This window comes from Sceloporus undulatus, chromosome 3 (genome assembly GCF_019175285.1).
Source record: "Sceloporus undulatus isolate JIND9_A2432 ecotype Alabama chromosome 3, SceUnd_v1.1, whole genome shotgun sequence".
Taxonomy (NCBI): domain Eukaryota; kingdom Metazoa; phylum Chordata; class Lepidosauria; order Squamata; family Phrynosomatidae; genus Sceloporus; species Sceloporus undulatus.
Window position 1 is genome coordinate 179028689 of NC_056524.1, and position 16491 is coordinate 179045179.

The window sequence follows — 16491 nt, forward strand, 5'->3', positions numbered from 1 at the left end:
AACCAAGCAGATTAATATTACTTAGTATTAACCGAGAGAAAGGAAAATACGGTATTTACAATTTCTTTTAATCTGATTTAATTTTTTAAATTCCAATTTAAATAAAAACCAATAGATTTTTTACAGAAAAAGAAAATTAAATTACTTATATTTATTCACCCTCTGTATCAGCATTCGTTCAACCCTCCCCCCCAAACAAATCATGCCAAGCTAACTCCATGATAGGTTTGTCTTAGGGTCACCATAAGTTAGAAATTATTCAAATGGACACAGCAACAAAAATAAGCATACACTGACAAAGACTTGAAAGAAACAGGAAAAGCCATAAATTAGATTTCTGTGTCAACATGCTTGTGTATTACATTGATTCATACAAAAACTGACCTGCAACAGGAGGGCTGATTAGGTATGGTATTGCATGGAGGAAGTACACCATTCCAAGAGCTGATGATAAGGAAGAGGTGCCCACCACATCCGCTGTCACCACTGGGATTAAGGTGACATAGGCTCCATCAAAATACCCAAAGGTGAATGAAAAAGGCACAAGGAGTGGAAAGTTTTGGAGAACTGGAAGGAAAAGACAGCAGAGGCCATCCATTCCCACTGCAAAGAGGTAGCAAAAGTAACGGTACTTTTTCAAACACCTGCAAGGCATTAAGGGAGATAGGAAACAAAGAAAATGAGTCATGATAGATTCCTCTTCATTCTTCTTCATTTGTTATCAGCATCCTGCAGGTAGTGCTGACCTGGTAGCTACCCTTGCTTCCTTAACTTCCTTTTTAGGGTGGTTCCCACCCCTTTTAAAAAGATGTGGAACAGAAAAGCACCTCTGAGCACCCTTGTTTTGTATCCGCCTCCCAAAGAGGATATTTCCTTTCCATTTAAGAAGCCATAGCCTCCCCATTACACTGTCAGATTGAAAAAGCAGGACTGACAAAAGTACCACAAGAGGATTCCCATATAGACCTGAAAACCAATTGCTCTTTTCAGAAATTAAGGAGTCATCCAGTTTCCTCCTCAATCTTCTAAGTAGCTGATCCAAAATTGTTTAATAAACTTTTAAAACTTTAAAGGTAGTGGCAGTACAAAAACAGTGGTGGCAGTACTGCTCAAATGTCTGCACGTGCACACTTTCATTATTGGCTTCCACAAGGTTGTATTTACTTTTCTTTTATTGTTTTATTTGGTTAAAACATGAGTGGGGAAATACGTGGAAAAGATGTGCTGAATGTGGCTTACTGAGGGCCAAATGCAACCTGCAATGCCGTCATCATTAAAAATAAAATATCAGCTCTACCATCTATCTCTAGAGGGGCAATAGATGTAGGGGTTCCAGGTAGGATTCCCTGGTGGATTCTCTCTTTGTCTTATCTGCTTTGCTACTCAAGGGGAAACTGATGGGTTGTGTATATATGTTTGATTTCTGAAGATTTCATATTTATCATCTGTTACTTTTAAGCTGACTCAGAATCATTTACCTGAACGATACGATAAGATGTAAATCTTACACCTAATTAACAACAATAACAATAAAAAAGAAGTAACAATGGGCCACACTACACAATTAGAGTGCTATATTTCACTTTAACAGACTTGGCAACATCCTATGGCATCCTGGAATTAGCAGTTTAGGGAGGATATAGTAGTTTGAGTGTTGGGCCGTTATCACACGAGCAAAATTTGAAGTTATCCCAGGGTCAATGTGAAGGCAATACAGGGCCAATCAGGGGGTTTCAATCAAGAACCATCTTAAACACAATCGGAGGGTCATTCCAGGGTCAGGTAAATCCCCCCCCCCCCCCGAATTTACCTAACCCTGGAATGACCCCCAATTGTGTTTAGGATAGCTCCTGGTTGTGTTTGGCGTTGTGTGATAAACAAACTTCAAACTTTACGTAACCCTGGAGTGACCCTGGAATGACCCCTGATTGTGTTTAAGATGGCTCCTGATTGTGTTTGGCGTCATGTGATAAACAAACTTGAAACTCCGTGATTGTCCCTCCATTGCCTTCACATTGCTTTCACATTGACCCTGGGATAACTTCAAATTTTGCTCATGTGATAAGGACCTTGGACTAAACTCTGAAGACCAGGTATATCCAAGTCAGTCACGAGACCCACTGGGTGACCTTGGACAGTCACATCTTCTTAGCATCAGGAAAAGACAAAGGCAACCCTCCTCTGAACAAATCTTGCCAAGAAAACGCCTTAGGGTTGCCATGACAGAAATGACTTGAAGGCACACAACATCAACAACAAATTTAGAACTGACAGCAAGAGAGCTCTAGTGCCTCACCAGACTACAAACTTCATGATTCCATAAGATGTTGCCATGACAGTTAAAGTGGAATATGGTGCTATTTTTGTGTACTGTCAATAGGCCCAGTGATATACCTTTACAAATGTAAAGAAGACTAAGATGTGAAATGAGCAAATAAAAAATAAAAATAAAACTGGAAAAAAAATCCTACTTGAAAAATGGGGGGAAATGTTTTCCTAAAGGTCTACAAGGAAAGATAGTTTTTAAAAATAATTTATCCCTGTTATAGCACATAAGATTAATTAACAGCTTCTACTTGTTATAATTTTTCAAAAATAACTCACTGTGATAAATTGTCACACTTCTTATTACTTTTCTTTGACTTTTTGTCTGGATTTTTTTTAGGGGGGGAATTAACTTTAATAAGAGGAATGGGAGAAAACTCTCAAAATGACTCTAAAAAATAGCTTTAAAAGTAAAAAGTAACTTTTTATACAAATCATACCAATATACCAGTTATACAAATTTGTATAAGTGTTATGCAAATGCAACAAGGTATAATCAAGTTATACACTGAGCCCTCCACATTTGTTGGGGTCCTAGTGCAAGAGGAAAAACTGCACAGGATCCTAGTGTAACTAGAAAAAACTCAAATAACCTGAGAGAACACCTCTCTATGAATCTCTAGGACTTCCAGTATGACTGGAAGGACAACATCTGCTAGATGCTGTCCAGAGAATTGTACTGGAGGACCCTACAAATGACTAGAAAAGTGTGAAGTCGAAGGCTTTCATGGCCGGCATCCATGGTTTTTTGGGGGGTTTTCAGACTATGTGGCCATGTTCTAGAAAAGTGCTTTCTTTAGGAATCTCTAGGTCCTCCAGTGCGAATCTATGGTCAGCTTCCAGAAGAGTCAAACTAGAAGACTTAGAGATTCCTAGAGAGAGCATATTAATCAAATTCATGAATATTCAAAACTGCAAAAGTCAAAGCTGCAAATGTGGAAAGCTGACTGTACAAAAACTTTATTCCAACTCATTACATTGCTTTTGAAATATAACTTGGCTACACCCTAATTTTCCAGAAGAGTGCCTCATTACAGGTAACTACCTTATTTTGTAACATGTTGCTTCCAAGCTCTGGGTCTGCAAGCCATACACTCCTGCACATTATCCTGCCTTTTTACACAGCACTCAGGTGTTACCTTCTGTCCGTGAGCCACCCAAAAGTGATGTTGCCGATAATGTCGACGACCCCAAGAATGGACATGAGGAAAGCCGCCTGCTGGTGACTCACTCCGACTCTCAATGCATAAGGCACCAGGTAAACAAAGAGAGGGCTGCAGCCATACGCCATGAATAAGACAGACCCTGCTAGCACCACAAAATCTGGCATCAGTAGAAAGTTGTATTCCTGCCATGAACACGGGCATAGATATTTGTGAGACCAGACTTTGATGAGAGGGGAGCAGACAGACCACTTCTTGAAGTCCTGCTTTTGTCCTTCTGGCTCAAACTCCTGTTCAGAGTATTCTGGAACATTTTTGAGGTCTTTCCCTGCAACAGGTCTCATCAAGGCACCACAAACACAGAGATTTAAAACAAAGCCTCCAAGGATGAGTAAGGCTCCACGCCAGGAAAACTGTTCAATCAGAAGCTGGACCACAGGGGCGAGGATGAAGGTACCAATGCCACTGCCTGACATGGCAATCCCATAAGCTAGAGCTTTCCGCTTGTTGAAATAGTTGCCCACCATTGCTATGGCTGGGGAATAAGAAAGTGCAAAGCCCAACCCTGGAAGTGAGACAAAACCACACACACACACACAAAATATAGGTTAGCAGCAAATCAATAGAGTTTGCAGAATATGATATGAATTGTAACATTCACTTTCCAAAGCATATGGAGAGAGAAAAATGCCATACTCTCACTACCTGAGATCTATCAAAGCTACTAGGAGGGAGGAATAGAATAGTTCATTTCTAGTTTGTGATGCTTTTATATGGGTTCATTCCTAACACTGTTCTGTCCCACTTCCACATTAATTGCAATTATTGCATTTGGAAAGGGGTTTTTTGAATCACTGTTTAGAAAAGTTTTGGAATATAGATCCCAGAATCCTCTAACCAGAATTACCAGAAAGTTTATTAGGTAATTATCATTCAGGAAACCTTTGTGGTCATTTTCTGGTGATGTAGTGAGTAACTGGATTATGAAATACAGATACTAAGTCTGAATCTGACATTCTGGCACACGCAAGCTATAAAAATTTATCTTTTTTGCTTTAGCAAACAATCTATTGGCGGCATGTCTACAAAACTATTATGAAACTGCAGGGGTCTAAGTACTAAGCTCACATCACCATAGCTACAATGCCAGTTTTAATAAGTCAGCAGTTTCAGCATAAACATTTCCACCCCTCATCTTTTGGGAAATGAACTAGAGAACAACAATAGAATGTTTTTGTTTTATTAAAGGGATGACTAAATTCACTGGAAAGGAATCAGGGCAATGCAATCAGCAGAGAATTCTAGTTCATATATAACTTCAGTTAAACTTGGTACAACTACTTCACAAGACAGAAAGGTGTGTATAGCCTAAAAATGAAAATAGTATTTTCAGAGGCAGAATTCTATCTGCAGGTCTCAAAATGTGAGTGAGAATTCATGAGAAAATTTGGTTTCAGTGTACAAAAATACATATAATCATTAGTAAAAACTCTGATTTAAACACCAACATTTAAACATTCACATGAACCAAGTAAACAATCTATTGAGTTTTGAATAATCTGCATGCAAATTTAATAGTTTATGATTCTGAGTCAGAATTATTGTTTTCCAAAATTAATCTTATTTTTATTCCTGTTATCTCCTTTGGGTTGGCTATGGTCCAAGATATTTCCTTCCTTGTTCCTCCAAACATCACCTTAAATACATTTTTCAGTATACGGCTCTGAACAAGTCTCCATCTTCCTTCCTTATTTTCTCAAAGTTACATAGAAAACTTTGTTGCATAGTTATATAGAAAAGTCAAATGGGCATCACTAAGTAGATAATTATTTCCTCCATGAATGTGATTGGCTAAAAGTGATTTGTGGAAATTCTCAAAGCTTCACTAGTCATAATAATAATAATAATAATAATAAGAAGAAGAAGAAGAAGAAGAAGAAGAAGAAAATAATTTGTTGTTATAACTTCTTCCTTAAAGTTGTTCTTCACTTATGTGAATTTAATAAAAGTGGACGCTCACTCCAATGTTTACTTCAGTCAGCTTGACAGCTGGCAGTCTGCCATCCTATTTGCATTGTTGGAGAATCCCAACCAACCTACTCCAGAGTTTTGGGAAATCCTCCACAGCCAGTATTGGGAAGGGACCAGGGGCTAAAGATAAGGGGAGAAGGTAGGAACTCCTGTGAGCTGACGTATGTGAACCTCATGCTAGATTCAGCCTTAATATGCCTGGGACATGCCATAATAAGACTACAGTTGGCTCTCCAAATTTGCAGCTTTGACTTTTGCGGATTTGATTATATGCGGTTTTTATTAACATGTTCTCTCTAGGAATCTCTTGTCAGGGATGATGGGAGTTGTAGCTCTTCACCTCTGGCTCGAACTCACCACCTTGTTACGCACCGGCGCTGACCAGTTTTGGCCAGTGGTTAAAGCTTTGCTCTAAAGCAGCAGAGTTACAGAGAATAGGCTGAAGACCCTGACAAACTCTCCAAGCCTTCTCACTCTTGCTTCCACAGAAGTCTTCACACTTCTTCAGGATCCAGCTGGCTCTTGTATCTTCACCCAAGACACCAGACAACTCAGTAGTCTTATATAAAAGATCTACTTTATTCTACTATATACAGCTCCAAAACTATCCACTACTACTACCCACAACATACATTGGGATGCATAGCCATTATTATAGTCATTGGAAAATACCACCCACTCTTGTCAGTTTCCACCCAGTGGGCGTGTACATCCACTTCATTGGTTCTCTTGGTTCAACCCACAATTAATGATTTCATCATTTCACCTTGTCCACTTAACAATTCTCAGGTGTGTTCAATTATCCACTTTGCATTTCTGTCCTTGGCATTTAGGACTTGTTAATTACATTACCTTTTACACCTGTGTGGCTTCTAATTGCTTTTGCTGAGTCACCCTGACTCTCACATACAAGTTTTATTTCTTTCACTGTATATCTCATGTTGCTTTTTCCTTAACATCTCTAGTTCCTCCAACACAACTTTGCCAGAAGTTGTCAGCTGACCATGGAGAACCTAGAGGTTCCTAGAGTCTTGGTTTTATCTTTGACTCTTCTCTGTCGTGTATCCCTCAGATCCAGACCACAGCCAAGGCTTGTAGATTCCTTTTGTACAATATTGCCAAAATCTGACCATTTCTCTCCACCTCTACTGCCAAGATCCTGGTCCATGCCTTAGTGATCTCATGACTTGATTACTGTAACATCCTTCTGGCAGGGCTTCCTCTTTCTCACCTCCGTCCTTTAATTTCTGTCCAGCATTCAGCTGCATGCATTATCCCTTCATGGCTCCCCCTCCCTTTCCACATTCAGTATAGGCTCCTGCTGTCCACGTTTAAAGCCCTCCATGGGTTGGCCGCTCCTTACTTGTCAGACCTTCTTTTTTCTCACCTTCCCACTAGGGCCCTCCGTTCTGGTAGTCAAGGTCTGCTGTCCCAGCCCAGGATTTCCTCTGCCCCATCCCTGATTCGCCCCTTTTCACTTGCTGCCCCTCACTCCTGGAACCTTCTTCCCCCACAAGCAAGAGCCATCACTTCTTTAACCAGCTTCAAAACGGAGTTGAAGACCATCCTGTTCAGAGAAGCGTTCCCTGGCCTTGCATAATTGTCACTTGCCTCCCTGGATGAAGATTAACCATCTATTATGAAGCCAAGCCCTCCCTCCAGTCCATCTGCCTTGGCCCAGGTCTTGGAGGTAGAGAGGAACTGCCGGACCTCTTCCCCTTCCCCACCACTACTCCCTTCTCCTTTTGTGTGGTGTCTTTTTAGACTGTAAGCCTGAGGGCAGGGAACCGTCTAATTAAAAAGACTGTATGTACAGCGCTGTGTAAATTTACAGCGCTTTATAAATACTGTAAAGGATAATAATAATAATAATAATAATAATAATAATAATAATAATAATAGAGAAAACACTTCTCTAGGCATTTGTAGGTCCTCCAGCATGATTCTATGATCAACCTCAGGCAGATGTTGACCACAGAGTTGCACTGGAGGACCTGGAGAGAGGTATTCTTTTAGGTAAAAAGATGAGCGTTTTTTATCTGAGGTTTTCCACATTCACCAGGATCCTTCACCTGTAACTCCAGCAAATATGGCAGGCTCACTGTACAATCATATGCCTATTTATATATGACTTATTTTTATTGAATTCAGTGGGGCCTATTTCTCAGAACATAGACAAAGAACTTGGTCATTTCAGAATGTGTAATGCTTAGAGAAGACTGATTGAACAAAACAACAGTGTTAACACCAGTAGTGATACAATTACCTGTAAGAACTCCTAGAGAAAGATAAAGATGCTCCAGGCTCGTGGCAAAAGAACTCAAGATAAGTCCCGCAGATGCAAGCAATCCTCCCAGCATGATGCCCACTTGGCATGATAGATGATTGCTGATAAAACTTCCAAGTGGAGCTTAAAATGAAAATGAAAGAAATTGGTATTGCATATGTATACTTTCACATGGCCAAGTTGACCCACAAGTATCCAAACCCCACCAAGAAAATGCTGATTGTTCTGAAATTTCAGAATGAGGATTCACAGAATACTGCGATGGACTCTGCCATTCTCCATATATCTTTCAGTTTTCCTTTACCACACAATTAAGGTCCAGCTATGGGCAGCTAAAATTTAGATGCACCCATTTTCTCCAAATGTTTGGGGCTTCAACTCCCGGAAGCCCTGACCAGCATGGTCACTCATAAGCGATAATGGGAGTGGTAGTCCAAAATATCTGAAGTGTCAGTCACTGTTCCTAATTTGACAATCTGTGAGAGCCTTAAACCCCTCATTTGTAAATTGATGATAAACGCTTTCCTTGTAAAGTTCCATGCAGTAGCTTCCAACTACAAGGCAGAGCTTGTTTCCATGAAATGGATTTCTGAGTTTTAAAGAGCCCCTTATCTGTGATCTCCATTCACTGATCAGAGATGAGAGCAGAAGCAACATGAAGATCTGATAGGGACTCCCCACATCCAGAGATATTCCACAAGAAACCTCTTTACCTAACAAAACTGTGGGACATGCAATTAAGTCAAATGTTTGGGAGAAGAGGTTTGGTCAGACTAGTATTGCTTCCAACAACCCAAAACCAGAAGATATATCCATTAAGTTCTGATTAATGGTGACTATGTAGTACAATATAAAAGAAAATGTACAATATATTGTGCACATGCTTACTCAGAAGCAAGTCCCAACAATTTTAAAGAGACTTGCTCTCTTTAAAAAATTATACAATTACAACTTGAGAGCCAGTGTAGTGCAGTGGTTTGAGCGCTGGACTTTAGGACACTAGGAGATCAGGGTTCAAGTCCTGCTTGGCTATGGAAGCCCACTGAGCGACCTGGGGCAAATCACACTCTTTCATCCTCGGAGGAAGGTAAAGGCAACTCCCCCCCTCCTCCGAACAAATATTGCCAAGAAAACCCAGTGATAAGTTCACCTTAGGGTTGCTATAAGCTGGAAATGACTTATACACAACAACAACAACAACAACAACAACAACAGCTTAAAAGCAGTTTCACACATACAAATGATTTGAATGCTCACCACAAAGCATTGTAGCACAGTCTACAATGGAATGGATCCAAGCTGTCCGGGCATAATCTTGAGCAAAGTAAGTCTGGAACTCTACGAAAAAAATAGAAATACACCTGGAAAAGAAAGACATTAGATCTATAGATCCATTGATATGACAGATGCTTTCCTGAGAGTCTTTTAAGAAGTGTCCAACATAAATATTTTCCTCAATATTGATTGCCTTGGACTATATAATAATATAAAATAATTTGTTTTATTTATATACCGCTATCCAAAGATCATAGCAGTGAACAGCAAGTAAGCTAATTAGCAGTAAGTCTAATTTGCCCCAAACAGTCTGGGCACTCATTTTAGCGACCTCGGAGGATGCAAGCCTGAGTCGAGCTTGGGCCCTTTTGCTGGTCTTGAAACTCGCACCTTGTGTTTTGAGTGAATGGCTGCAGTACAGCATTTAAAGACCACTGCGCCACCAGGGCTCTGATCCAAGGCACTGATAGTTGCTCAGGAAACACAGCACTATATTATCATTTTATTGTAAGCACCTTTGAGACTTAGGGGCGTTGCAAACAGCTCCTAGGGGCGTGCCTCCAGCGGCTCCCTTTTACAGCACATTCAGGGCCACAGGAACCAAACGCCACGGCCCCAATCGGCCTTTGCAGGATGCAAAAGAAGCCACAAACAATCAGCAATAACTTTTTTTGCACCCTCCAAAGGGCATGATAGCCGCAGCAGCAATGCTCTTTACCGCTGCTCTCAGTGCTGTGCCAAGAAGTGTGCTGTGATGCTGGCACGCTGTGTGAGCACATGCATGGTGTCCATGGCTGCCCTGGGGCGGAGTTGGGACAGTGGTCATGTGGACACATGTGCCCCGACTCTGCTCCCAAGCCACCTTTAAGGCTGTGTCGGCACAGGGCCCTACTAAGAAAGAGGTTGGCAGCATGAGCATTCATAGACTTAAGTCGACTTTCCTTTTTTAATGAATCTGAGGAGTAGACTTAGTCCAGGAAAGCTCATACGATGAACTTCTTTTCTGTTACTTTAGGCGGGTTATAGACCGCCGCTTGAGGCGGTCTGCCCGCTGCCGCCGTTTGCTCCTAAAGGGAGCTGTCGCAGCCACACCGCGCGGCTTCCCTTAGGAGCAAAAAGAAGCTCCAAAATGGAGCTTTCTTCTGCGGCGCCTCTGTGACGTCGCGAGGCCACCAGGGGCGCATTCGCGACGTCACAGGCCGCGCACAGTTCAGATGCACAGTGTCCGATAGTAAGATGGTGCCGGCCGTGTGGAACGGCCAGCGCCATGTAGGACAGAGTCCATATTAGATCCAGGGCATCTAGAGAGACGCCCCTTTTTTAAATGGGACGTCCGTGCAGACGTCCAATGTGCCGGTCTGTAACCGGCCTTAGTCCAAGGTGCTACACAGTCTCACTACATACTGATTCACAGACAACACAGCTATATCTTTGAATATTATCATGTGTGAAAGTTAACGAAAGCCTTATCGCACAAGAAAACAAAGCCATAACAGAGCCAGAGATAACGCTTGCTGCCTTACCATATAACGTCGCAGTGCTTCTTTCTCTTCTGCAGGAGACAGCATCAAAGCAAGTATTTATGAACAGATTTCCTTGTTAGGAGAAAAGACTCACTTTGGTACTATCAGCGTGGGAAGAGAACAATGTCATATGGTAAGGTATAGAGAAGCTGCTACTCTCTGGATTTCTCTCTGGTTTTTAACAACACAATTGCTTTGTCTTAGTATGCTCACTAATTGTGGGAGATATAATCAAAACCCATAGAAGGTTAAGTTCACAATCCCGTCTTAGCCCTAAGTGTAAGCTTCTGGAAGCAAGCTCAAGGGCAGAGACTCCAGACAGGTGTAATTCAGGTGCATTGTTATATACTTTATTGATCTGGTATTACTTGCTGTCTTCCTTCTCCTTCCCAGAGATGAGACTCAAAAATAAATGTTTAAAATGTAAATAAACTTTACAGAGAAGTTTTAAAAGTTATGAATATATCTGTTAAATAGGCACAAAATAAACAAATATAGACATCAGGATTAAAATCTTTGTCCTTACAAAATAGTCCACACACCCATATAAGGAAGAATATGATTCCTCAGATAGTCTGGACCTAGAGCCATATAGAGTATAACAGATCATAAACCACACTCTGATTTGTGCCTGGAACACAGCGAGTTATGTGTTTTGGAAAGAACACAAGGATACCCCATCCAAAGCCATTGTCCCCACCTACAGTACTCAACTAAGTAGACTCACTTATTTGTTGGTTAAATGTCATTGGGTGGACTTAGATGCATAAAACTGGCGGCCCCGTGACAATCACGCTTTTGGGGGGCCATAAAATCGTTCATGTTGTCTGGGAGTTTAAATTGCCTCATCTTTTAAATGTAAACCAAACCGCGTCAGTATTCTTATAATCTTTATCACAGATCGTTTTTGAGGCCCTAACACACCTTAATTTGTAATATGCCCAAATTTATCCGCGAGCTGACCAATGGGAAAGAAGCAATCAGCCCTCCACTTGGGTTGGGTTTCCCAACGGCTTGGTAAGGAAGAGCTTTTGCTTGCTTGTAAATAGGAAGCGCTTTGGGGTAGCAAGGCGCAGAAATAGTTTGACTCCCCCCTTAAACATCCATGGCTCAGTGCTATAGATTTTGGAAGTGTAGTTTCTTTGTTGGCACCAGAGCTCTTTTGACAAAAGAGCCTGAATACCCACAGAGGAGGCGTTGCTGGGGGCTGCGGTGGAAGAGAGGAGCGCTCCCCGGATGGTCCTGGCACTTCCCTTGGCTCCCTCCCTCCCTCCCTCCGCCTCCTCTTTCTCTCGGAGCAGCCCCCAAGCCAAGCTCATTCACACTCCAGGCTTTTCTCTCTCCCCCCCTCTCTGCACTTTGAGACCCCTTTTAAACTGCCAAGCTCAATGGCCCTGGATTCTGGTGTCTGAGGCATTTGGCCTTCTCTGTCAGAGAGCTCTGTGGCCACAAATAGGACACAATTCCCCAGGATTCCCCAGCCACGTGAGCTCAAACTGGGACCATTTCATCCATGGGTTGCCCCTGGGAAGGAATTTCTGGGCATGCATTCAAATAAGATGTTTATCACACTATGCTGCTCTTAAAGAGGTTAACTATTCCATTGTGACGTCCTCTAGCTGCCCCTCCTGTGCCATGCGGGGATTGGCAGTTTAAGGAGGGGTATTTAGAATTCTCAGGCAGAGAAGTTCAGCTCCTTAAACTGCCAATCCCAGCAGCAACAGGAGGCGAGCTAAAGAGGAGTCACACTGGAATAGTAGCTCTTTAAGAGCATAGTGTGAAAACATCTAGTTGGAGAGTTTATGGGACTCCCTGTCAGAGATAGCTCTGGTGGCACAATGTACTAGTCTACAATCCCAGCATCCCCAGCACCTAACCCAGGACATTTAATCACTCTCAAACTGGATGTGATTTCCTCAGTGTGGATGCAGCTTTGGTGAGGAACTATGGGCATTTCAGTCCAGGCATTGTTTTTTATTTCTGCAGTTGCATTTTGGGACCAGAGACAAGGTGACCAGGCATCCCTCCTCCTTTCCAGACATGTCCCCCATTTTGGATCATGGCCTAAGAAGCATGGATTTTAATTACATGGGTGGTTTTTTTAGCTTTTAATTTTTGGCCATGGTCCTACATGTTTTTTGCTTGGGTGCCCTACATTTGGGGGTGAGGGCATTGGTCACCTTGGTCAGATAGTTTCCAGGGGTTTACTGCCCATTCTAACTTGTGGGTGCTGGAACAGACCACCCATTCCAGAATTCAATAGCATTCACTGAGGCAGTTTAAGTGGTCTCAAACCAGATGATTTCTCCATTGTAGATGCAGCCCAAGCCTTTTGCCTCTCTTATGCCTGAGATTTCAAAGCCCAGCCCTGGCACCACAACAAACTACAAATCCCAGCATTCCATAGGATGGATGTGATGAGACGAAAGCGGTGTGCAGCAGCCTAAGTTTTTTTGCTTAATGCAGTTTCTTAACATGGGTGCACCTCTTGCCTACAGAGTCTCCCAGGCCCACGCGGGCCCTAGGAGCCATCCAAGGCCTCGCTGGGGGGGCTTGAGAGGCTGTCTCACAGGCCCCAGCGAGGCCTTGGAGAAGGTTAAAAATGTAGACCTTTTTTTTGGTTAATTTCCTGGCCAGGAAATTTTTAAAAAATGTCCTACATTTTTTAAGCCTTGTCCTAGACTTTTTTTTTCCCAGTTTTGAGGTCCCCCGGGATGGCAAACCCTCGGTGGACTTCAGTTTAGGGTCCTATGAATGAAAGACCTCACATCATCCTGTTATCAACAGCCCTGCTCAGGTCTTGCAAATTTAGGGCCATTTTTCCCTGATATAGGGCAGTGCAGACCGGCATTAGTGGCCTGGAGGTGGAGTTGGGGCATGGCCTCTATATGACACATGCCCAACTCTGCCCCATGGGGCGTGATGCCAATGCCACTCATGCGACATCACCACGTGCCAAAGGAGTGCCTCAAAGCTTGCGGCTATAAAAGGAGCGCTGCTCTTTTTGCCACCCTGGAAATGCCATTTGGCCGCAGCATGCAGTTCTGCAGCCCCATCTGGGGAAGATGGAGGCAGCTGCAGTACGCCCCTTCAGGGGCAGTTGCACGCCCTGGCATCCATCTGGAATGCAGTCTCCTTCTTCCCTGCAGCCTTCTACCATACCAAGCATCATTGTCTTTCTAGCAAGTTATGTATATATGTTCAAATAGAAGCTATTCTTCTTGACTTCTAGGGACAGTTCAAGCTTGATTTGCTCTTGGGACCCATTTATTTGTCTTTTTGGCAATCCATGCTCCGCAGAACTCGCTACACCGCACATTTCAAATGAGACATTTCTTCCCTATCAGCTTTCTTCATTGTCCAGCTTTCACAACCATACAGATAACAGGAAATATGGATGGCCATGACAATCTCTGACTTTAGTGTTCATAATATGTCCCTCTACACCTCATGCAGATTCCATGCATCAATGTAATTACCTAAGTGTGGCCTTACTAAATCCCCATTGATCTAATGGACAATATATAGCTAGGATTAGCAACTGGATTTAGGCTATTTTAGTGACATCTTTGAGAGCTGGAAGGCCAAAGGCTTCTTGCTTATACAGGCCTTCAGACCTTGGGCTGACCAGGGTGAAGCAATGTGGCAATTGGGTGCACTGTTTGTTCCAGTTAGGTAATGTGTATTTTAAGTGTTTAAAAAGAAAGTATTGTGTTGAAAGTAGTGGTTTTTCACTGAATTTTAATTTTTTAATTTTAATTTTAATTTAATAATCATTTAATGCTCTTTAAGATTGTTTTGTACTCTATATTTGCTTACATGTTGTCGGTTTAATTTAGATTGTAGCACACTTTGAGTCCCTTTTGGAGAAAAGTGAGATACAATAAAATAAAATCAACAATAAAATATAGCCCTATCGCAGTCTACACAACTCTGTCCAGCACATATCTGAAATAGGCAGAGTCCCATGGTGTTTCTTTCCATTTTAGACCAATACAGTAAACAGAGATTTCACCTACAAGAACGACAACTGTTGCAGAATCTGCTCTTTCCAAAAGGCCAATGGGTATGCATTGCCATGCTTAATGAAGAGTTTCTTCCACAACAATGACACAGCATTCACTGAAATTTTCCTCTCTACAAAAATAGTCGGGGCTGTCTTTCTGGTCCAGAGCCAATTTTTTCGGAGCCCTTAAGTTTGCTTTAAAATCTCCTTCCGCAACAACAACACAACAATCACAATTTGAAATAAATTGTTCTTTATACAGGAGACTTTTTTTATACTGTGTGAGTTCTTCTCCCTGCTGAAAAAGGTTAATTACCTTTTTTATTTAGCCCTTTTCCTCACGGATTGTGTGTGGTTAACAAAAATAACCGCAACAACCACTTTGTCAAGAGGTGTTCGGATAACAAATAACTGTGTGTGCCATTAGAAGATTCAGTTAGTTTGTAGGTAGGGTTGCCATAAGTCAGAACCTCTGAACTGGGAACAAATGTAGGACAAAGCAGGACAAAATTTTCAAATGGAGGCACATTTTTTAAAAATGGAGGACATGCAAAATGATGTTTTTTTTTAAAAAAATTCATATAAATCATGATTCTTAGGCATGAAAAAGGAGGACATTTGGCATTATTCCTAGACAGATGGCAGGAATGTGCTTCTTTTCTGTCAAAACCAGAAGGAGGAGAGTGGAAGAAGCAGAGGGGAGGAAGAAGAAGAAAAGGAGGAAGAAGGAGGAGGAGAAGGAGAAAGGGGAGGAGAAGAAGAGGAAATAGAGAGGAAGAAAAAAGGGGAGGAAGGGAAGGATGAGGTGAAAGAAGAGGAGGAAGAAGAAGAGAAGGGAGGAAAGAGGAGAGGACAGAGGAGGAGAAGAGTGAGGAGAACGAAGAGGGCAAGACGAGGGAAATGCAACAGGGAAAAAGGGTTCCCTTCGAGAGGCCCCCCTCCTCTCCTGCCTGGCCCGGGCACCGGAGGGAGAGAAGGGTTCCCTTGGAGGAGAGCCTTCTCTCCCTGCCCTGGAGCCTGCTGGCCGGCGGGGAAGTCCCAAGGAGGGGGAGGGAGAGAACCTTATCCCACCCCGGAGCTTTCCTGGCCGCGGGGGAAGTCCAAGCAGGAGAGAAGGTTCTTTGAGGAAACCCTCTCTCCCTGCCCTGAGCTGCAGGGCGTCCAGGGGAGGGCTTGAATGCCGCCCCAGGCTCAGTAGGGGCCATGGCAGCGCGCATGCCGCCCCATCCTTCCCTGCGCGGCGCCGAGGGAGAAGTGGGGCGGCCGGCGCGCTGCCGCTACCTATGAGCTGGGCGGCTGGAGGTGAGGAAGTTTGGAAGCGGCGGAGCTGGGGGGGTGGGTTGCGCGCAGCCGTCGCATTACGGCAAGCGGCAATGGCCGGCGGGCCCCCAAAACGGGGACCGCAGGTGGGGGCCCAAACCGGACCTGACCGGGAGGGGCCCCAAACGGCGGTCACGGGGGGGGGGCGGGGTTTATGGCAAGCCTATTGTAGGGTGTGAGAACAGAGGTTTGTGGGAGAGGAAAGTTTTTATAAATTGGTTCCAAAAATGGTAGGCAAAGCTGTTCCAAGAAATGTTGCTACCTGACGCAAGGCATAAGATGCCTCCACATAGAAGCAAATTGACAGATGAATTTTACTTCAATATTATTGATGTGTGAAATGGTTTGAGTGTTGGACTAGGGATCTGAGATATCTGGGTTCAAATCCCCGCTCAGCCATGAAAACCCACTGGGTGGCCTTAGGTAAATCACACCTCAGAGGAAGGCAACGGCAATGCCCACTGAACAAATATTGCCAAAAAAAAAACACCCCTCTGAGACAAGTTCACCTTAAGCTGGAAATTAACTGAAGGCACAAAACAACAAATTAATGATGGGGCA

General features: G+C 43.0%; 2 protein-coding genes across 6 annotated transcripts in view; both read right to left on the bottom strand.

The window, feature by feature from the left end:
* Positions 1–16491, bottom strand: part of LOC121925331 (putative lysosomal acid lipase/cholesteryl ester hydrolase) — a 216444-nt gene that overhangs the window by 154623 nt on the left and 45330 nt on the right. The window lies entirely within an intron of this gene.
* SLC16A12 (solute carrier family 16 member 12) overlaps positions 1–16491 on the bottom strand; it is a 65700-nt gene that overhangs the window by 7028 nt on the left and 42181 nt on the right. For 4 of the 5 annotated variants that reach the window (XM_042457362.1, XM_042457360.1, XM_042457361.1 and 1 more), the window contains 4 exons: positions 9064–9167; positions 7786–7929; positions 3465–4053; positions 385–644 (listed from right to left, as the gene is read on the bottom strand). In XM_042457362.1, coding sequence (XP_042313296.1) covers positions 385–644; positions 3465–4053; positions 7786–7929; positions 9064–9167 — 1097 coding nt within the window. The remainder of the gene's footprint in view (positions 1–384; positions 645–3464; positions 4054–7785; positions 7930–9063; positions 9168–16491) is intronic. The other variant, XM_042457364.1, reaches the window with a different exon arrangement.